This window comes from Rattus norvegicus, chromosome 2, assembly GCF_036323735.1.
Source record: "Rattus norvegicus strain BN/NHsdMcwi chromosome 2, GRCr8, whole genome shotgun sequence".
Taxonomy (NCBI): domain Eukaryota; kingdom Metazoa; phylum Chordata; class Mammalia; order Rodentia; family Muridae; genus Rattus; species Rattus norvegicus.
The window spans coordinates 166,721,621-166,744,612 of record NC_086020.1 but is presented as its reverse complement, the minus strand read 5'-3'; the positions used below and the strand labels follow the sequence as shown (position 1 = coordinate 166,744,612).

The 22,992-nt window shown below is 44.3% G+C and overlaps 1 protein-coding gene across 3 annotated transcripts in view; it reads left to right on the top strand.

Annotated features, from left to right (window-relative positions):
- Window positions 1-16,473: 16,473 nt before the first annotated feature.
- Rapgef2 (Rap guanine nucleotide exchange factor 2) overlaps window positions 16,474-22,992 on the top strand; it is a 222,272-nt gene continuing 215,753 nt past the window's right edge. For all 3 annotated transcript variants that reach the window (XM_063281807.1, XM_063281808.1, XM_063281806.1), the window contains exon 1: window positions 16,474-18,182. In XM_063281807.1, the coding sequence (XP_063137877.1) occupies window positions 18,114-18,182 (69 nt within the window). In that variant the 5' untranslated portion in view covers window positions 16,474-18,113. The remainder of the gene's footprint in view (window positions 18,183-22,992) is intronic.

Below are 22,992 nucleotides of genomic sequence, written 5' to 3'. Positions count from 1 at the left end.
TGGGGTTCACTTCCCTGCCTGGATACCTGCAGAGACCCCCATGCCTATGCTGACTTGGAACTGGCTATGCAGTCTAAATCTGCCTTGAGCTCCTGATCCTCTTGTCTCTACCTCTGAAATATGTGAAAATGGATGCTTGCTGCCATGCTGGAGACGTGGATTTCTATAGCTGTGCCGAGGTGGGGCTCTGTTTCACAATTAAGTAGACACTTCAGAACGCTCTTTCATGAGCTCCAGTGGTATGCCGAGCTCTGTATTGGCGGTATGGAAATCATCACTTAATAATATTTGCTTTTTAAACTTTTTATTGCTTTGATTTTGATCCTTACTATTTTTAGATATTTAGACATAATTTGGAAGACACTGTTTTAAAAATAGCTGTTATCTAGCATTTAAATTCCACCTACAGTCTCAAAAATAGTCGTTTGTTCATGATACCCTGTCTCATGATTCTCCAGGTAGTGAGCATCTGTTGCTTATCACTATGTCCTGATGTATGAAGAGCTTGAGCAGAATTCCCTCTGACTGCCTGATACAAACAATCCAAAGAGAGGTGCATGCGGCCTGAAATATCGGGCACAGAAATTGAATTGACTCTCAAGCTAATTCACAAATAGGCAGCAAACTATCTTTTTTTTTTTTTTTTTTTGGAGCTGAGGCCCGAACCCAGGGCCTTGCACTTGCTAGGCAAGCGCTCTACTGCTGAGCTAAATCCCCAACCCCTTGCAGACTATAACTAGAGATTAGATTAGAGTAGGAAAAAAAAAACCCATCTGTCTCTCCCTTCCTTCTTCCCTCCCTCTCTCCCTCCTTCCCTTCCTCTTTCTTTCCCTCTTCTTCCCCTTCCCCTTCTTTCCCTCTTTCTGTGTTTCTCCCAGCTTAGGGCTAAACTCTAGTCCCCATAAATGCCAAGCAAGCACTATAACACTGACACTGACCCACACCTATTTGCTCTGATTATCAGTGAAAATTCAGGTTGGACTCCCCTCCTTCCTTTTATCTTAACTACAATGTAAGCAGGTACTGTTATTATTAAATAATGTGGAAAATGTGATTTTTGATAAGTACATAGTATTCTATTGGTTTACAACTGTTTATTTATTTATTGACCTTTTTTTCTCCCCAAACTAAGTCTCATATAGTTCTGACTGTCCTGGAACTCACTTATGTAAGCAGGCTGGTCTTGAACTCACAGAAATCCAGCTATCTATCCCAAGTACTGCGATTAAAGGCCTGCATCACAATGGCAGAATAATTTATTTAATTAAGGCTTTTATTATTGATTGTTTAGATCATTACCACTTTTGTAGTTCTGTAAACAGTGTTACAGTTAGCTCTTACTGATAATCGGTGTATAGAAGTGAATGGTAATGAAGGTTTAGGATTCCAGTTTCTGTCATACAGTCTCAGTAGATCATAACCGTTATTTCCTGGATCAGGTCTACAGGGGCATTCTGGAACAGTTGTGCTTCTAGTTCAATTAAGAGAGAGAAAGCCACGGAGAAACCAGAAGCAGTACAAAGAATCCTCTCCCTTCTCTCTCCTTTGTGTTCTAGTTCCCAGAATTAGACTGACCAAACCAGAGCTTAGCAAAGATGGGCTCAAGGTATCAAGTGGGCAGAGGTATGACTGTTAGAAAAGCCATTGGTGACAAGCCAGGAGTACTGAAACAATAGGGCCACATAAATTTGGACAGTTTTAAAAAACATTTAAGTACATTTACTTTCTCTCTTAAATTGTAAGACAGGATCTCCTGGACACCAGATTGGCCTCAAATTTGACAAGTAACAGAGGATGACTTCGACCTTCTGGTTCTCCTGTCTCTGCCTCCCAAAGGCTGGATATGCAGTTGTGGTTGTGCAGTATCAGAGCCTTTCTGCACTGCTGGGGATCCATCCAATCCAGGACTTCCTTGGTGATAGGCAAACATTGTCCCAACTTTGTTACATCTTCAGCCTCAGTCTAGTTTCATTTTCAAAATGTAATTGGTCTGCCAATAATTGGAAACAAAGTTACAGAGACTCTCTTGGCTATATATTGGGAGAAAAAGAACCGATTCAACACCTGAAGTACTTTGTACATAGGAACTGGCTTTCCTCACTCTCCTGGAGTTTGTTTGACTGCCTGACAGCATAATTGGGACCTAATTTTTTGGCTCCCGGTATTTTTAAGTTAGATTTCTATTTAAATGCAGCTTTTGATGTTTATTAATCATTTGGGAGATGGAGTCACAATGGTGTAATTTTCTCCTTAAATTGTGTGCTTAACACTCATCAGCACTAACACACTCTGTGTGTGCACTTCAAAGTCAAACCACAGATAGAGCCACGTCTTGGGAGATAAGATGCTGCTGATTTCTCTCTGGCAGAAATTGCCTATTGCTTTCATATTTCAGTAATGCAGCAGAGTCCCCTGTGTATCTCAAGTATAAATTACTATGTAATTTTTGAGATAAAAATTGTCTTTTCTCAATATTCATTAGACTCTGAAATCATAACAGAGCAGTCATATTTTGGAAATATGTCAATTTTGCCGTACTTACTATCCTTCTCAGTTCTGGAGAAACTATGAAAACTAGGACAAGTTGACTTTAATTAAATCCTCAGAATTCTCTCCAGAGTACACTGTAATTTCCATTACTTTAAAGGTGCTTCTGGAATCACAGGGGACTCCCCAGTTTAACTGCATAGATCCAAAGAGGTACAGTAAATTTTGGTGTGGTGCTGTGATTTAGAATATTGTTTAAATCATTTAAAGCTTCTTGTTGAAAACAAAGGTGCTGGGTCCTTTGCAATTGTGTTGGATAGTTTTATATTAACTTGATACAAGTTAAAGTCATCTGAGAGGAGGGAACCTCAGTGTGGTGGTTTGAATATGCTTGTCCCATGGAGTGGCACTAGTAGGTGTAGCCTTGCTAGAGGAAGTATGTCATTGTGGGTGTGGATTTTAAGTCCCTCATGCTAGCTGCCTGGAAGCTAGTCTTCTCCTGTTTGCCTTTGGGACAGGATGTAGAACTCTCAGCTCCTTCTGCTCCATGCCTGGACACTGCCATGCTCCCCACCTTGATGATAATGGACTGAATCTCTGAACCTGTAAGTCAACCCCAGTTAAATGCTATCCTTATAAGGGTTGCCTTGATCATGGTGTCTCTTCACAGCAGGAAAACCCTAACTAAGACACTCAGTTAAGAAACAAATTCCTTGGGCTGGAGAGATGGCTCAGTGGTTAAGAGCACCGACTGCTCTTCCAGAGGTCCTGAGTTCAATTCCCAGCAACCACATGGTGGCTCACAACCATCTGTAAAGAGGTCTGATGCCCTTTTCTGGTGTATCTGAAGACAGCTACAGTGTACTTATATATAATAAATGAATAAGTCTTTAAAAAAAAAAAAAAGAAACAACTTCCTTGAGATGGGGCTGTAGGCAAGCCAAGCCTGTAGAGCATTTTATTAATCCGTAATGGATGCAGGAGGGCCTAGCCTATTGTGCCTGGTGCCATCCATAAGCTGGTGGTCCTAGTTTCTAAAAAAAAAAAAAAAAAAAAAAGCAGTCTGAGCAAGCCATGGTGAGCAAGCCATGGTGAGCAAGCCAGTAAGCAGCATTCCTTCATGGCCTCTACATCAGCTCCCGCCTCCAGGTTCCTGCCCTGTTTGAGTTCCTGTCCTGGCTTCCTCCAGTAATGGACTATAATGTGGAAGCATAATCCAAATAACCACTTTCCTCCCCAACTTGTTTCTGGTTATGATCTTTCGTCACAGAGACAGAAATATAGCTAAGACACAAAAGCTATGTTTTGTGAATTTATTTGCTATCTTCATATTTTTTTTTTTTTTGGTTCTTTTTTTCGGAGCTGGGGACCGAACCCAGGGCCTTGCGCTTCCTAGGCAAGCGCTCTAACCACTGAGCTAAATCCCCAGCCCCGCTATCTTCATATTTTAAGACCACAAGTGAAAATGAGTTATTTTTTTTTTGAAATAAGGATATACAGCATATTTAGAGGAGGGTTATAATTATAAAAGCTAGTGGGTTGCATATAGTGCAATCATTTAGTTTTAATTATGTGAGGCAAAGTGAGCACAAGAATTCTGTCTTAAACTCCTGCATTATAGAACTAGAACATAGCTTGACATTAGGTGACATGGCTTGCAGTCACTGTGGATGGTTAGACACAATCCACCAGTCATTGTTTTGTAGAAGGAGAGACCCTTTTTTAAAGCATACATTTAACCTTACATATTGTTTTGGCTGCTAGCCCTTTCCCATTATGGTCCTCAAAAAAGAAAACACGATTCCAATTACAATTACGGGTCAACAGCAAATAGCCCCATCCACTTTTACAGATTGCCCCTGGCCTGAATCTTGATTAGTTGTCTTTCTGTAGATTCTTGCTACAGCCAGTCAGCGTTAAATGCTGGCTCAGAAATCTTAAACACTGAAAGAGTTAAAGTACTCCACTCCACACTTAATTCTCAATGAGACTGTACTGTTTGGGAAGGCTGAGTCCAGCAACTTCTGATTTCCTTTTAATGTACCCATTGGTATGTCTTTTCTTCTTCTACATTCTATGACTTCTTGCTTGTCTATTTTTGCTTTGTTCTTTCCTTTGCAATATCTTAAAAATATTAAAAATAATTATTGTCTAGCATGGTGGTCATGCTTGTGATCCCAATATTTGAGAAGCAGATCAAGAATTCAAGGCCAGCCCTGGGTTCCATAGCAAGACCTTGGCCCAACCCATCGCTGTTACCTATCACGTGGCCCCCAAGGCTCCCAGATGGTGTGTAATTTGCCTCTAGACAAGCAGCTGCTATGTAGGGAAAGATCTAGGTAAGAGGTCTTTCACTGCAGCAGGGGTAAGAGAAAAGGATCTGAGCTGTTTGCTTTTGTTAGTTGACAGAGTATCAGTCGAGAAGAATGCAGCTAAAATTGTAACCAGAGGTGGCATTAAGCTTCTAGGAAAATCTCAAGGAAAAGTGTTGCAAGCAACTGTAAACTGTGGGATTGGGCTCTAAAAGAAAGGGTGGAAAGATTCAACCACTGAGTGTGAAAGTTGGATACAAAGTGTCCCCCCATCCCCCAATGCAGAGACATTAAATTCTAGGCAACAAGGATTAGTCCTTTAGAGAAACTTTCTAGGAAAGCATGTGACTGAAATCACTCTATGATGTCTCGTGGAGCATCCCAGTCCACTGAAGTTCTAATGCTTCATCTTGTAAATAATTTCCATGCGTCCCTTTTGTGATAAGCTGACAATATCGAAACTAATGACAAAACCAACCAAACAAATAAAAAAAAAAATCCTCTTAGGAGACCTTTTTGATTAGGAGAGTCTTGAACCAAGGAGAAAACCGTAGGCAGGAAGTGCATCAGCAGGGCATTAAGGAATTAGAGAACTTGGCAGATCCTCAGAGGCCCAATTATACGGAATAATTGGAGTAGAAAATTATGTGGGTGGGAAGCGCTGGGAGAGAAACTGAAAGAGGGGACCCAGCATATTAAGGAAACCCAGATAGGGGTCTCTTGAATATTATGGAAAGGGGCTGGATTTTTAATGGAGTCAGTGTTGGGAAGCTACTGAAGGACTTTCGGCCTAAGTGATCCTAATTGCTTTTTAGAAAGAGGACTCTGTACAAAGAGAGAGTCAAGCAAGACTATACTTGTCAAAGGAGATACTAACAAGAGCAGAGGCAAGGCCAGTCAGGGGTGGCATCTGCTTTTGGGCCAGGAGCAGCTGGTGGAAAAACTTCTTCCTTTTACTTGCGCTCTCTAATTTGGGTCTCCTTTGGACAAGATAAATAATGTAACCACATCCTTTCATGGTAAACATAAAATCCAACTTGATGTTTTAACTAATCTTGAAAACACACCAGTTTTACAAATGGTGGCCAGACAGAGGATTTCCTCCCTTGCTCCTGGTCATACTTCCCAGGAGTTGCTTTTCGTAGAGTGAAAACAGGAAATGGAACTCCAGGAAAAAGGGTTGAACTAGGTCAAGGGTAGGAGAGGCGGAGCTGGAGGAGGCCTAGCCACGTGTGAATTAAAGAACTTCAAGTGAGAAAATGAGTCAGAGAAGGCATGCAGTTTGTCTTGAGTAAAGGAGTGGGTGGCCGTGGCACTCCTGGAGTGGGACTATTTAGAAAGAAGACTTAGAAGAAAAATGCGATATTTAAATTTGAACATATACATTTTACATTCGGGTGATAAATTCTCTCTGTCTTTCTGTGTCTCTGTCTGTCTGTCTGTCTGTCTGTCTCTCTGTCAGTCTCTCTATCACCCTGTCACTCTGTCTCTCTCTCTCTCTGTCTCCCTCTCTATCACTCTGTCACTCTCTCTGCCTCTCTGTCACTCTGCCTGTCTCTCTCAGTCACTGTCTCTGCCTCCCTCCCTCCCTCCCTCCCTTCCTCCTTCCCTCCCTCTCTCTCTCTTTTTCTTAAGCAGGGTCTTCCTGTGAAGCCCTGGCTGGCCCAGAACTCCCTGTGTAGAACAGGCTGGTCTCACAGAGTCCTGCCTGCCTCTGTCTCAGGAGTGCTGGGATTAAACACCTGTACCACCAGCCATTCACCCGGCTGTGCCACCCCTTGCCTAGAGGTCAAATCCATTATAGCAATATTTATTTGAAAATATTGTCCTTATCCGATGGCACCGTTGTCAAAAATCAGCTAATTACTTTTTCCCACTCACAGTCTAGGCCTTATACTTCTTTGAGAACATTTATTAAACCTTGAATTCACAGAGAGTAGGCTCCAGCTGCTCAGGCTCCTGTCCCTGCTTCTTACAGTGTACTTCTGGGAAAGATAAGGCTGGGTTTTAGGTTAAACCCAGGCAGGCTCTTTTTATGTGTGACTTCTTTTTCTCATACTGTTTTCCTTCACCTGTTTCAGAAGTCACCTCAATTCTTATGGTTTAGACATTACTTGTCAGGGAAGAACTTTGTCCTGGATTTGCTTGTTTACACTTTTGTCAAGATACTGAGGATTCTTTTTTTATGTAACAGAACTCATTCTCATGGTTTTTACACTATCATATATAAGTAGGTCTGCATGTACGTGGTCAAAGGTATGGTTTCTGGTTTTGTTTTGTTTTTTTTTTTTTTTTGGTTCTTTTTTTTTTTCGGAGCTGGGGACCGAACCCAGGGCCTTGTGCTTCCTAGGCAAGCGCTCTAACACTGAGCTAAATCCCCAACCCAAAGGTATGGTTTCTAAAAGGCCTAGAGACCAAGCATCTGCTGTCTTGCCTCTTTTCCTTTATGCTTTGTCATTTTGACCAACTTTGGAAGACAGCAGCTCCGGCCAAAAGGAAAGCTGAACATATTTTTGTGGACTTTCTGTTTTGTTCACCCCAGCCCCCACCCCCCATCAAACTGTTGTGATGAATGCAGAGTTAGAGAAACTCGTGAAATCCTATTGTGAGTCCTATTTTGAAGAGTTTACTGTCATTTATTACTCAGTCAGTATTTTGGCCTTTTCTGTGAACTCAGACAAGCTTTATAGTGCTGTCAACAAAGGCAGAGATGTCTTCAGATCTCACGTATGACAGCTCCTCATCTGGCCTGTGGAATATTTGAGACTTTCTCAAGATGGCCTGCCCTGTCCTGCTCTGATAGCACTCTCGTCGTTGTGAGATCCGAATCACCCAATCTTGGAACTACTACTGATCTAGACAGAAAATTATTTACACTGGAGACTGAGTCATGACAATATGCGCACGCCAGCTTGCACTGGTTCACTAAATTCAGTGCTCTGTAAAGCTAATTAGATAGGCTGATAATATTTTTAGCCTAAAAATCTTTCCTAGAAACTTTCTGGGCTGGTTTGATTCTCCATGACTAATGTAACTCCTGTCTGGGGAGAAGGGAGAGATGAGAAAGAACACTTACTGTTGTTTGCCCTGGTTCCAGTCATCACATAGTAGGCTAGCAACAAAGTTACCGTCAATCACATTTTACAAAGGTGGAAACTAAGGCCCAGAGAGTTTAGTGCTTTGCTTAGGATCTCAGAGACAATAATGAGCTTCCTCACTCAAACCAATCTCATGTTCCAGTCCAAGAGACCTCCAGTTTATCATCTTGGGTTCAACTATGCTTTTGGAAAGATGAGTTAGCACCATTGGTAATACTGATTTGCCTTCCAGGAGCAGTAAGGTAAAACTGTTACTACAATCACTTCAACACTATTGCTTTTGTGTCAATAGAACCATTGTGGGCATGTGGCTAGGTTGGGTGTGGAGTGCTAGGAGTTTTTATTGGTCTGTAATTTGGTTTAATTACCTCTGGATTCTTATAGACAGGGTTGATGACACAGGCTCATTCCTTCTAGGTGAGATAAGCATCAGGTGAAACCGAACTCTGCTTTAAACATCTTACAGGCACGAATCATATTTATTTTATGCAATAATTATCATGCCAGTATATGAAAAATCCCAAAGAGCGCCAGGACCCATCCCGTCAGCCTCTGAAGGACCTGGGCAACAATGTCCTTCTGAGCTCTGTCTAGGGTGTTGTCTTTACATAGTTACTGTCTTGTTTTCTGCTCTGATGGGCACTTTTACTTGACAACTGGACACAATGTAGAACTGTTTGGGAAATGAGTTTCAAAGAGGTTGTATGTGCATCGGACTGGCCTGTTTGCTGGTCTGTGTGGGATTGTCTTGATTGCCTTGGTCGTTGTGAAATTAGCTTGAAAGCATGTAGTACTATTCCTGGGTTTTGGGCCCTGGACCAAATAAAGGGTAGACAAAACTAGCTGAGCACCGAGTATGGATGCATTTATTTCTCACTGGCTCCTAGGTGTGATATGACTAGATGTCCAAGTTCCTACCTTTACTCCTTGCAGTGACGGATTATAACCTGAAATTCTCACCCTTTCTTTCCTAAAAGATGTTTTTGTAAGCTATTTTTTATTGGTTATTTTATTTATTTACTTTTCAAATGTTTTCCCCTTCTCAGTTTTCCCTCCACAACCCCACTATTACCTCCCCCCTACCTCTATGAGGGTGCTCCCCCACCAGCCCACCCACTCCTGCCTCAGCAGCCTAGCTGTCCCCTATCCTGGGTCATCAAGCCTCCACAGATCCAAGAGGCTCCCGTCCCAGTGATGCCAGATAAGGCATCCTCTGTTACACATCCAGCTGGAGTCATGGGTACCCCTGTGTATTCTTTGGTTGGTGGTTTAGTCCCTAGGAGCTTTGTGGGGGTCTGGTTGGTTGAAATTGTTGTTCTTCCTATGAGGTTGCAAACCCTTCAGCTCCTACAGTCCTTGCCCTAACTTCCCCATTGGAGTCCCTGTGCTTGGTTCAATGTTTGGCTGTGTACATCCACATCTATATTGGTCTGACTTTGACAAAGCCTCTCAGGGGACAGCTATAGTGGGCTCCTATCAGTAAGCACTTCTTGGCATCAGCAATAATGTCTGGGTTTGGTGTCTGTAGGTGGGATGGATCCCTAGGTGGAAGTCTCTGGATGGCCTTTCCTTCAATCTCTGCTCTACTCATTGCCCCTGCATTTTCTTTTGACAGGAAGAATTCTGGATTAATATTTTTGAGGTGGGTGGGTTGCCCAATTCTTCAACTGGGGGTCATGTTTATCCATTGGATATGGTCTCTACAGGTTCTATCTCCCCTTTGTTGCGTATTTTGGTTAAAGTCCTCCCAGTTGGGGCCTAGGAGCGTTTAGGGTCCCTGGCATCTGGGACTTTCTAATGGCTACCCCAAGTCCCTCCCCCTAGCCCCCCACTGCTGCACACCTACTTTCGAATTCCTGACCCTCTGTACTTTTCCCCCATCTCCTCCCATATCTGAACTGGCCCCCTTTTTTCCTCCCTCTCCTCTCTCCCTTCCAAATTCTTCTCTCTCTCTGTACTCTCCAGGGATTATTCTCTTCCCCCTACTAAGTAGTACTGTATCATCCACACTTTGGTGTGATCTTCTTTCTTCTTGAGTTTCATATGGTCTCTGGCTTGTATTGTGGGACTTCTGAACCTCTTTTTGGCCAATATCCACTTATCAGTGAATACATATCATGTGTGTTCTTTTGTGACTGGGTTATCTCACTAAGGATCATATTTTCCAGTTCCATACATTTGTCTATGAATTTCATGAAGTTATTGTTTTTGATAGCTGAGTAGTACTCCATTGTATAGATGTACCACATTTTCTGTATCCATTCCTCTTTTGAAGGGCATCTGGGTTCTTTCCAGCTTCTGGCTATTATAAATAAGGCTGCTATGAACATAGTAGAACGTGTGTCTTTGTTATATGTTGGAGCATCATTTGGGTGTATGACCAGGAGAGGTATAGCTGGGTCCTCAGGTAGTACAATGTCCAATTTTCTGAGGATCCTCCAGACTGATTTCCAGAATGGTTGTACCAGCTTGCAATCCCACCAACAATGGGGGAGTGTTCCTCTTTCTCCACATCCTCACCAGCGTCTGCTGTCACCTGAGTTTTTTTTGTCAGTTATTTTGTCATAGCAACAGAAATGAGTAGAAAGAGGGCCAGGACATCAGCCCATCATTTAGCTTTTCTCTTCCTGTCACTCGCTCCTGTTTTCCTCCTTTTGTTTAGTCACATTTTAAGGTTTTCTCCTTCAATTTTCAAAGAGTGGAGTTCTTTTTTCCTTCTTTAAAACTTCTTTTAAGTTTTTGTGTTGGCACGTAATGGACCCTCTGTGAGTTAAGACTAAACTAGCAATACAAATAAAATAGCCTCACGTTCTAAGCAGTCCCTCAGTGCTTTTTCCCATGCCCTGGTCTGCCCTTCACTTCCTTTGCCTAACTTAGATTTGTAAGCTCAACGCATAGGCACTTTGTCTTTGTTTATGTACACATGGTGCCTCTCAGTAGTCCCGGATGTAACAAATATTAAATGAGTAAGACTTTAAAATGATTACTTGAAAAATCACAGCTGGCCAGGAATACCAGTTTTGTGGTAGTGGTGGTTGTTGTTGCTGTTCAAGTGACTTTGATTTTGAACCACTTCTGGTGGACAGCTGCACCACAGTGCATTGCGTTTACCCTTGAACACCACCTGGAGACCAGAATTGCAGCTGATCATCTTCTTTGGAACTTGTACAGAGCCTTGCCCTGCACACCCATTGGCACAGTTTCAGTTGTAGGTAGTGACCTCCACATAGCTTGGAAGCCTGGACATGCTTATGCAAGGCTCAGTTATCAACTTATTATTCCTAACTTTGCCTGCTACAATTTTTTCTCTTTTAATTACTAATTTGTAATTCATATTCTCTATAGAGACTTAAAATTCATGTTTTTTTAAAGATTTATTTATTTTATGCATATGAGTACACTGTAGCTGTCTTCAGACACACCAGAAGAGGGCATCAGATCTCATTACAGATGGTTGTGAGCCACCATGTGGTTGCTGGGATTTGAACTCAGGACTTCTGGAAGAGCAGTCAGTGCTCTTAACCACTGAGCCATCTCTCCAGCCCTCTATAGAGACTTAAAAAATACTTATCCGGCTGTCAAGATGGCTTAGTGGATAAGGGTGCCCACCGGCAGCTGAGCCTGAGGTAAAGTCACACTAGCTCCCATGTTGTAAAAGGAGAGAACAAACTCCTGTGACCTGTCTTCTAACCCTACCTACACAATGATAATGACAGGCAGACGGCAGACAGATGACAGACAGTAATAAAGTTTCAATGTACTCATTGATTGTTTTGGTTTATTATTCTGTGGCGTTCATATTGTTAGGTTTAAACATTGTTCCGACTTTACTCTCAGTCTTAAAAATACTTCAGTTTGTGTATGCTATCTAAAGTCATTTACGAAACCCCTTTATCGGCAAAGTGATTTTGTTAAACTTTGTGTGTGTGTGTGTGTGTGTGTGTGTGTGTGTGTGTGTGCGCGCGCGTGTGCGTGCATGTGATGCCATGTGTGTTCACAGGTGTCAATACAATATGGAGAGTAGGAGAAGATCAGAGGTTAAATCTAGGAAGTCATTTCTCTCCTTCCTCTGTAGATGCCAGGATGGGAACTCAGTTTGTCTGTGGTTTTCCCTACTGAACCATCTTACATGCTTGGTAGACTGTTTCTTACTCTTCCTCCCCTCTCCCTCCCTCCTTCCCTCCCTCCCTTCCTCTCTCCTTCCCTCCCTCACTTTCCATTTTTGAGGCGGGGTATTGTGTAGTCAAGGCTGTTCTCAAACTCATTATGTAGTCAAAGATCACCTTGGACTTCTGATCTTCCTGTTTCCAACGCTCATGTGCTGAGATTACAGTCATGTGCTGTGGTGTCTAGTCAGTTTTCCAGGTCCTGGGGATTGATGGAAGGCCCAACTTCATGAATATCAGACAAACACTTAACAACTAAGAGGTATACCAGGCCCAGCAGACTGATTTTGAACCACCATGAGCAATTTATAAAAATAGTTGTTAAACACTGGGGGTGGTCAAAAGTGTAACTATGTTTTTCCCTCCAGAAATGTTAGCTCTCCTGCAACAGAGAAATTCAAGAGAGCCTTCCTTCTTGGTGCTCCAATATTTCAAGTGTGAGGGATTCAGTGTTGTGACTGAGCAGAGCAATTTTGCTACATTGTATATGGTTTGATTTATATATTTTTTTCCTTTTTCTTTTTTTCGGAGCTGGGGACCGAACCCAGGGCCTTGCGCTTGCTAGGCAAGCGCTCTACCAGTGAGCTAAATCCCCAACCCTTGATTTATATTTTTACTTAATTTTATGTGCAGGTAGAACCGGGATAAAATATTGACAAGCCAGGGAGGACACAGTACCTACGTGTCATTTTGATCCATGTGACAGCATCCTCAACTCTGAATTGGTGACACTTGTAAAATCAAATCTAAGATTCCGATTATGACTTCTGCTTTGATATACTGTATCCAGTCTCTTTAAAGTCCCCTGGCCTGAGACCAGGTCTTAACTTCCCTGTCCTTCCTCACTATACTCCCCATGGAGACCCTCTGGCATGCTGTTTGCAAGTGAATTCTGTGTCTGCTGGTGGAGCACACTAAGAATGATTCTGGGTTCTGAATTAGTTTCAGCTCTCCTGAGAGTCCTCCTCACTTGACTTTGAGGGTAAAAGAAACTGGAAAAGTGGGTTGGGGATTTAGCTCAGTGGTAGAGCGCTTGCCTAGCAAGCACAAGGCCCTGGGTTTGGTCCTCAGCTCTGAAAAAAGAAAAGAAAAAAAAAAAAAAAGAGAGAGAGAAACTGGAAAAGTGCATGGTTTTTTGAGAGAGTTGGAGTGATTTCACGCTCTTGGCTAAAAGGAAAACCTGGCCTTTGGCTGGGAAAGGTGGGTAGCAGAGGCAGCTTTGTCTCAATGGAACAGAGCATCTTCCTGAAGCTTCCATCACCCTCACCCTCCTCCGTGAAAGCAAGTTATTAAGATAGTGCCTGGCATAAGACACAGGCGCCTACTCATCTGTCTACCCATTTGAAGTAGTGAACCGACACCCAGCTTGCAGTAAATAGGCAATAAATATTTATCATTGAATGCTAGGTTCTCAGTAGGTTTTCTAATAAAACGACTATCTTTCCTAAATCTTCTCTTGCAGCCAGACTCATAGGAATTGTTTTCTTCCTTTCTTTTTCTTTTAAATAAAAATGACTCAGAATTCCTAATCTATCCAATATGCTTAGGGATATCTTAGACAAGGGGTTTTAAAGCTGTGAGTAGAAATTGCCTTAAGGCCAGATCTTGAGCTGTGTCTCTGGACCAAATTTTTTAGATGAACAAAGGACAGAAAGCCCCCTCACCCTTATACTTGCACTTCTGAGGCAGCATCAGAAATGACTTGCATTGACTAAGGGTTGTTGACAGTTTGCTGCAGGAGTACTAGCCAGCATGTTGTTGGACCTGTGCCTGATTCTGTCTTCCAAGTCACACCCAGTACAGTAGTGATGCTCAAATGTTAAAACAGCAATACATGGCAAGTATTAGGTGTCCTGGATTCTGAGTGATGATAGCTTTGTTGACATATGTAGATAAGTGGATTATAAATAGTGAGGACATTAGCTTTAATTGATGTCCAATGATAGCTTTGAAGTTGAACCCGAGTTAGTCATTTGGTTGGTGCAGAAGGCATACATACTATTAGGCCTTACCTAAGGTCATTGGTATAGTTCAGTATCACAGTGGAACACTGAGAGGGGAGGGGAGAAAAGGGTGGGAAGAGAGGGGGAAGGAGGAGGATGAAGAGGAGGGGAAGAGGAGGAGAAGGAGGAGGAGGAGGAAATGAGTAGTATGAGGAGGATACCACAGGAGAAGAGAGGCAAGGAGAGCAGAGGAAGTGAGAGGAAGGGAGGGGACGGGAGGAGAGGAGAGAGGTTTGAATCTGGAATAAACAATATTTTCAACCGAGAATCTGGAATTCACAGTTTTCTAACTGAGGATGCTTCTGCCCAATGTCATGCTTTGCCAATCCCTCTGCAAATCGCATCCTTTCCTATGGGTAAGAAATTTCACAACATCTGAATATCACAACCCCAGCTCTTCCTGTCTCCCTACTTTCTGACCTTACCGACCGGGACTACAAAGTGACCTGAGGAGAGACCATGTGTGTCCCTTGTTCGAGTTACACAAGCTTATCTGATCTCAAATATGTGAGCCTTTGTGTGGGATGAGCAGGGGCAGAGACAGCTTGAAGAGTATAATGTGCGTACAGGCTGCAGTCAATACTCCATGTACCAGGACTGTCTGGTTCAGTTGTAGCTTTCAGTATTTACGATAGGTTATAGGAGTCTCATGTTTGCTTGCTCTAGATCACCCCAAAGCTAAAGGCAGGCCTGGAACTAGGGCAAATCACACAGCTCATTTTACTGCCAGTTTCCCCATCTGTAAACAGGATGATAATAACTGTCCGCAAACCTCAAAGGGTGGGGATGATGAATGTGACCTTAAAAATAACAACTGTCTGTTGAGTTCATACTGTGGCTCAAGCACTGTGCAAGATTCTTTGCATATGTTGTATTGGATACTTGCAACTCTTCAGCATATGTAAATGCATTCTTTCTGTAGGACAGAAAATAGGCTCAGTGGGCTTGTGTCCTCTTGCAGCTTCCCTTTCCCACCATACAGGTGTGGTAATACACACACACACACACACACACACACACACACACATACATATATACAATATGTACAATTTTACAATATGTAAAATACATATAATAGATATTATACCATATATATTATATATAATATGATATGTATTATCACATACGAATAAGGTATTTGAGAAGCTCGAGTACTCATCCAATAATATTAGTTGATATAGCAGGCAACAAAATAAAAATGACTTTTGCAGCTGACATTACTGTGGAGTTAAAGAATATAAACTAAGTAAAATATAATATGCAGGTTAGGTGTTAAATAAAGCCAGGAAGGTAGGCTATGCAATCACGGGGAAATGCTATTTGAATAAAGATGAGAGAAGAATGAAGGAGGCGGGAAACGCCATTCCATCTGCTACATATGTTTCTTCTTTGGCGGTGTGGGTGGAAGGGGAAAGGTAGAGAGAACACAGCGGTGGAAGGAACAGCAGGTGGAAGGCCAGGAGGCCAAACTTTGCTTTATTTCTTTAGAGACAGCACGAAAGCTCATGTGCCTGAGGAAGTGAGTAGGGAACATAGTAGATATCTGGTAGGTCAGAAGAGGTCAGGGCAGAGGACTAGGTTCAAGGGTCAGTGAGGCCCACAGGGTTCTAGGTTTACGGGATGCGTGTCATGGAAGATAAGCAGCGCATCAAGTGGAAGGAGCACGATTACTCTGGATGCTGTGATGAAAATGGGCTACCCAGAGGAGAACACAAACAAACAAGAAAGAAAGAAAGGTACCCGGGATATAACTATAACAAAATGCGATCAGAGGTTAGTAGTGCTTCGGACCAGAATCACTGTAGGAACGGTGGTAGAGATTGGAATACACATCTATTAGTACTTTGAAAGTTGAGCTATAAGTTTGTACCGAACTTGGTTGCACAGAGTCGAAAGAAATTAAGAAGATACTAGGGTGAACCCCAGGAACCTGGATGGTGATAACGGTATGTTATTAATTGGGAGGGTCAAGGCTTCGAATGGGGCAAGAGAAGTGGAACCAGATTTGTACAAGCACACTCTGAAATGTCATCTAGACTACAAATGGAAAATGTCGGGGTATGTTTTTTTTTGCACATCATTGGGTTTAAAATTCTCTTTTTCTGTTATTTTGCTTTTGAAGTGGAGGTTTATCCTGGAGAATTCAAGTTGGTGCTCTAGGACTTCAGATAAAGCAGGAAGCAGTTGCTGCAAAAGCAAGACAGAAGGATCTATTAGATATACTTTGTAACTTAGACTCAGTTCTCTAAATTTGGGTCCTGCAGGTCCTTTCTTTTTAGAAGCTATACAATCCGTTTACTGTTGTATACTGGTGTATGCTGGTAACTTAAGGACGTCTTCCCTTACTAGTTGACAGCCTGTCCCAATTGGTTACAATAAACTGGGTGTTGAAAAGCATGCTTGAAATTTTTTTTTTAAGTTTGAATAACAATTGTCTTTAGTCTCCACATAGACTTCAAACACTGCAATCTTCTTGGAGGCTGACGCTGCACACCTCAAGCCTGGTCAGGGAGGGATGAACTCTCAAGAGCAGGGACATCTTAACACACTAATATGGGCTTAGTACCGGGCAAGTCTGGATTGGAAACTCGCGATTCCGAGAAGGTGCTCTGCCCAGTAGAAGGCAAAGTCCGACCTAGGATTATAGGTTCCTGATTATGTCAGAGAACTTGCCCGTCTTGGCCTCTCGATTACAACGGGCTGACTTGGTGTTTTCTTGCCCGATGTGATACCAGGTCTGGGGTTGGAAAGCCGCGTTCCTACCTGCCTAACGCAGGGGTCATTTAAGGGTTTAGGTGCCAGTGAGTGCGGAAGGCAGGAGGGCAACGCTGTCCTTGCTGTCATTACAAATAAACAGAATCCAAGGATAGTTAATTTACTACCGAAGCAAAATCCCAGTCAGTCCTAGGTTTCAGAAGACCTGCCACTGCGGCGGAGTCGTCGCAGGGACCTCTCCCGGGTGGGGTCAGCTTCCAGCCCAAGAAGGGGCGGGAGAGGGGCCGAGGTGCCGCAAGGCCTGGGATGCGGAGTCCAGGCCAGAGAGACGGGGTGCGACCGCTCAGCTTCGGGATCCGCGGTCGCAACAGACCGGGCTGTTTCGGTTCCCACCGCACCTGGCCACGGCAGAACGCGGCTTGCAGCGAGGGCGCGGCCCCGCCAGGCCAGCGATGGGGCGGGCCGGCGCCACGGGGCGCTCCGCCCCCGATGATGCGGCGGCCTCCGACTGGCCCCCGGCCCGTCACTCACTCCTCACCATGGTTGCAGCACAAAGCAACAAGCCCCGGAGGCCGCTTCCTCCCTGAAGAGCGGCTCCAGCGGCCGCGGAGGCGCTGAGAAGGAAGAGGCGGGGAAGAAGAGGCGGTCGCCGTTCAGCAGACGCTTGGCGGGGCTGCGCGCTCCGCTCTCGGCCTCGCGCCCGCCGGGGGACCCGCGTCTGGCCCGCCGCGCCCGCCCGCCCGCCGCACGGACGACGCACAAAGTTGCCTAGAGCGCGGGGGCCGCGCGGGGAGCAGCCGCGCTCGGGCGCCGATGGAGGCGGGCGGCCGGAGCTGCGCGGCCCGCGGGGATGCAGCAGCAGTCGGGAGGCGCGGCCGACAGTAGACGGAGGCGCGGCGCGGCATCGGCGGCCGAGGCCAGCGGGCTTGGTGGCGCCCAGACCTGAGCCGGGCTCATCAGGCTCAGTGCACCGCCCTCCCTCTCGACCGGCGCGCGAGGACCCGGGACGCGTCAGAGCGAGCGCGGCCGGAGCGGGTAGAGCCAGGGCCCCGCCGGAGAGGCTCCGCCCGCCGTCGCTTGCACCTCCCTAAAAATAACTCGGCCCGCCGGGGCCAGCGCGATCCGCGACCGTTCCGGAGCGCTGCTGGGCAGTCTCTGAGTCTGAGTCTACGGACAACAAGCCGCGAGAAGGAGGGCAGCTCGGGGCTGCACGGACCCTTCGTGCTGTCTGCGCCCCGGCCCCGCGCCTGGGCTGGTTTGCCTCGGGCAGTGGCGCTGGGCCCGGAGGCCGGCGAGTGTGTGGAGTGGTCCCGGTGCGCCCCGCAGGGGGAGATGGCGTCCTACGTGGATAATAGCTTCCGCCAAGCGGTGATGAAGAACCCCGCCGAGAGGACCCCCCAGGTGAGACGCGCCGCCACCCGCCGTGGGGTTGGTGTCTGCAGACTGCGCCCTTCCAGTGCCCTGGCACTCCTCTGCTGGGGAAGCATCCCATTTCCCTCATCCAGGACCTTCCCTGCCCCAACTTCCAAGGGCATTCTTTTCAGACTGTTCTGCGATTGCTGCCCTCTCCTTTGCTGTCCTTTTCGTTGCGCTCCCTGTAACTGACCTTGCCCGCGCGTTTGCGGGACTAGTTGTCTATAGGGGATGTCTTTCTCCAGCCACACTCCCAGGGGTTCTGAGTCTTGAGGTCAGGACTCAGCTCCCCTCCGCCAGGTTACTGTTGTCACACTGACTGCAGTCTCAGTTACTCCCTTGCATGTACCTTATCTTTAGAGTTTAGGGGTGTTTATTGAGCTGTAAGAAGGAACTTGAAGGGTTGTGCGATGGAGGTTGTGACCGATGGAGGTGGGCCTTATAAAGTGAAACACAGAGGTGCCTGTCTTTATTTACTACTTTACATTCTTGAAAGAGGAATGTTGTTTTCCATCGAAAGGATGAAGTTGACAGCTAGGCTATCGCTTTTCATTCCAATTGTAGATATATATAACTGCAGAACAGGCGTATTCGACCCCCTCTTCCTCGCAGGGCAGATTCTTTTGGTTTGCACAATATGGTCAAAATTAGATAAGTGTTTAATCTTTATACAATTGTTTATACTCAGGGTTCTTTTTATTTTTAAACGGAGGCATAGCTGGTGGGTTGGATTTGTTTTTTTCTTAGGTTGGATTAGCGAGGGAGGAGTGTTATAAAAATGTGGTTTGATTTCCTTTGCTTACTGGCTAATGACGTATATTCCTAAATGTTGGGATGGTGACTACAGGCGATCCTGCTTGCCAACTCTGCAGGCACTGAAGATCTACAGATCCTTGGGGCCAGCAAATTCAGGGAGGAGCTAATACTTGAAAAAAGTTGCTTTGCTTGTCTGGTGTTGGATACCATCTGTCCAAATCCAAACGCTGCCCATCTCTGATGATAATTATTTAATGTGCAAGAGAATAGAATAAAATAGAATCTTCCATTGGCTGCTTTTGGACAAGCCCCAAGAATGGCACCTGGTACTGTTCTTGATAGTTTTCCTTTTGCTTGATGGAGCTGTCACATGTGGGATATGAGTATAGATTACATTTGCCAATCATGTGGAAGTTGGGCTGTAATTGCACAAGAGGGTTCGGTTCGTTTCATGTCTCCAGAAGTACCTATTCTAAAGGGCAGTTTTGTCAGGCACTGGGCATGCCCTCTGATCTGGTCCTTTCTCTGGTGGTGCTGCAGCTGTCCTTCATGTGTCTTCATCATCCGTATTTGTTAAAACTGTCACTTCTGCCCATTTTCTTCTCTCGAAAAGACACTGACAATTTATTGTGAAGGCAGAATAACTTTCATGAGACCTCTCAGTTCTTTTCAGGAACTGAGTTTGAAGTGCCAAGTGAAATTACACGGGTAGAGGACATTAGAGTCTACAGAGGATGGTCAGAGGGTGATGTCAGAGGCCTGTAGTAGAAATGGGGAGGGTGGAATGGTATGCTAGGTTGATTAGTTAGAATAACAGTAAAACCTACAATCAGGTAGGTGTGTGTGTGTGTGTGTGTGTGTGTATGTGTGTATGTGTGTGGGGGGTGGTGGTGGAGTGTGGGGGTGTGGGGATGGTGGGTTACCAAATAAGTCTGGAAGAGACAAACCTTCCACTTGGACAGCCTGTGGATTGGCCAAGTAAATGGACCGTTGTTAGGCTTTCCTGTTCCTCCACCAGTGGTGTGGAATATAGAAACAAACCCAACAGAGGACTAGGCCTAGTGAGAAAGTGGGCGGGCTACTACTTACCCTACTAGCTAAAAGCTCCATTGAGAATCTGGGAGCTGTCTTTACCCCACCTGACCTTAGGAGAAGCAAACAGAGAAACCTGCCAAACATGGTGAACATTCTCAAGTGTCAGCCCTGTTAACTTTGATGTTCATGAGATTTTTGCTAGTGCAAACCCCCAGCTCTGTTTACCGTTCTAATTCGAACCGTGAGTGCTTTTCCATCCTTACATAAGTTGTCAGAAATAATGTATCCAGAAGTTGGAACTCTCCTCGAGTAGAAAACAGGCAGTGTGTTTGCACCTGTGGAAGCTTTTCCGTATGTAGTATATTCTCACAGATGCCTGAGTGGTTTTGTAATATGATTAAAACAACATTGTTGGAAGAACAAGAATTAGGAAAGCTTTGCTGTGCAGTATCCTATTTCTGAAGACTGACTTTGATAAAGGAGTTTTTGTGACAGGCAGAAACCACAAGGTTCCTGAAAAGAATGAATGAAAACATTTATTTACTTATTTATTCTTGTTGGGTCCAGTTCCTCCTTCCTTCCCTATTCAGCTTTACTCTTTTACCAGACTCTTTGAAGACAAGTTCTGTATTTAGGTTAGTCTGTTGCTTGGAAGTAATTTTGATAACCCTAGGTAGTTAAACGGTTGGTAACTACTGCATCTGGGTCTGGAGGGTCTTAGGATCTTTGCACTTAAGAACTTTTTATATGTATCTGGAAAGTGGCAAGCTACTCTGGGCGTGCCAGAGGGAAGGTGGGCAATAAGGAGAAGCACAAGGAGAAATTATCACCTGAGATTTTAGCCAAGAGGCTTCCAGTATTTCCCTGGTATTCCTAGAAGAGGAAAAGTCTTTAATCCAGTGCTTACCCTGTATTGTGTGTCTGGAAACTTGTCCCCTTCCTTCTCAATGGCGCACTGTATTCTAAAGTAATATACTCCCTGGAAAAGAAGGAGCAATAAACATTCTATTGATACTTCTCAATGCACCTCTGTTGAAAAACAGGACTGCTAAGTAACTGCTTTATTCAATGACTTGGGTTTATGTATTTAATCACTTAAATGAGAATTGTGGTCACCAAGGCAATTTAATGAAGTAAAAAATGTAAATAAATTGCAGACAGCATTTTACCCCAAGGCTTCATACAATAAATTTTTTGTTAAACTATTTTATTAACCTGTTGAATTCAGGCCCATAGAGATTGCTTCTGTAGTGTGTTTAAATATCTACTTTCAAATGATATGTGTACAATATCTCTCATATCTTCTCATCTCCTCTTAGTTAGTAGTCTTACTTTTTCAGTATTAAACTTTTGTTTTGTTTTGTTTTGCTAACCTTTTTGGCTGAATTGCTAATGCTCAGGAATGCAGCTGTCAGAGTTCCCAAGAGTACAGGACATAGCTTTTTTGCAAAGTCACTCAGTGGAATTCATTGTGAGTCTTAATGACAGCCAAAACAAAACAAAGTAGATCATCTTGGCAAACTGAAAATGGATTGAATATACCCAGCCTGACAACCTGGTACTGCTGTGGTTCTGCTGTTTACCTTCACGGTGCCTGGGGCCTGGGAGCTCCCAGGTGGAAGACTAGCATAACACATGCTGCTACTCCAGGAAAGGCCAACATTTCAAACCCATCTCAAGCAGGGTTTCTGCTGAATGTATCACTTTTGTAATTGTAAGAAAACCAAAACCAAAACCAAAACAATTCTTTTGAATCACGAAAGTAAGGGGCTATCAGCATCCGACTTATCATAACTTATCATATAGATGATATAACTTGTCAAACATAATAGTATTTCTTGATGCATGCTTAATAGCATTTCTTGATTCGTAATGGCAATGTGATTTCTAAACAGCACTGCGGGGGAGATGGGTTTCTGAAGATTATTGGCAAAACGGAGTGTGTTATGTGGAAACCTACAGACTGCTGTGACACAGTGTAATAATGATTGTAGCAAGCGTTTGAAAACAATTGTTACACTTTTTGCTAACCATCTTTGTGTCATTGAAACAAATTCATGAGGTAACTTTATAACAAGAACAGGTTTGTTTTGGCTCAGTTGTAGAAGTACAAGTACAAGTACACAATTAGGTAGGCCTGCTGCTTTCAGGACTCCGGTGGACTTCCCCATAGTCACACAGGAACAAAGGGAAAGGAAGGGGCTGGGGTCCTAAGAGCTCTTTTCCAGGGTTGGTGGTCTTGGAGACCTTCCATTGGTTCCCACTTCCTGCAGCATCACCCACTTCCCAGTAGTGCCTTTCTGGGACAAGCCTTCATTCAACAGGCCTTGAGGAACCATTAAACATCCAAGCCTTAGCTGTAGCACACCTCAGTGCCACGTTTCCCTTAGCTAATGTTGGCACATTAGGCTTAGGAGTGATTTGTAGCACATGTATCACCCTTGGTGGCTTTGTTAGAGCTGGAGGTTAGAGGCATAATGAGTCAAAGCATGCCTGTGTGTGTGAAAGGAAGTTGACTGCCATGTTACTTTTGACCATTTCCCCCATCTTACATGTTAAGGAGCCACTCGGTGAGCTGTACGAGGTGTGCTACTTGCTGGAGTCAGGTAGTTTTGTTTTCTCCCTCGATCTTTGGAGAGTTATGTTTAGTGCAGGGTTGGCATGCTGGGTTTGTGGAGGGCCCAGTTGAGATGTCCAGTGTGTTGACATTGAGGTGTAATGTCATCTACAAATGTGTTGGGGTGCATTCATGCCTGTCCTTGGATGCATGTGGCTTGTTGGCTGCAGGTTGGTCTTGCCTGTTAAATCATGGTTTTTTTGAGCAGGGTTTCACTGTGTAACTAAGGTGGCCTGTAAGCCTTGGTGCACCCGCCCGTTTCCACCAAGTGCTGGCATTACAGGGTTATACGGGTGTGCCACTATGTCTGCCTTCATTTTTTATATTAACCCTTTTGCCCGAGACAGTTGTTTAAGTGCTGTGTACCCTTTTGTAAATGACATCTGGTAA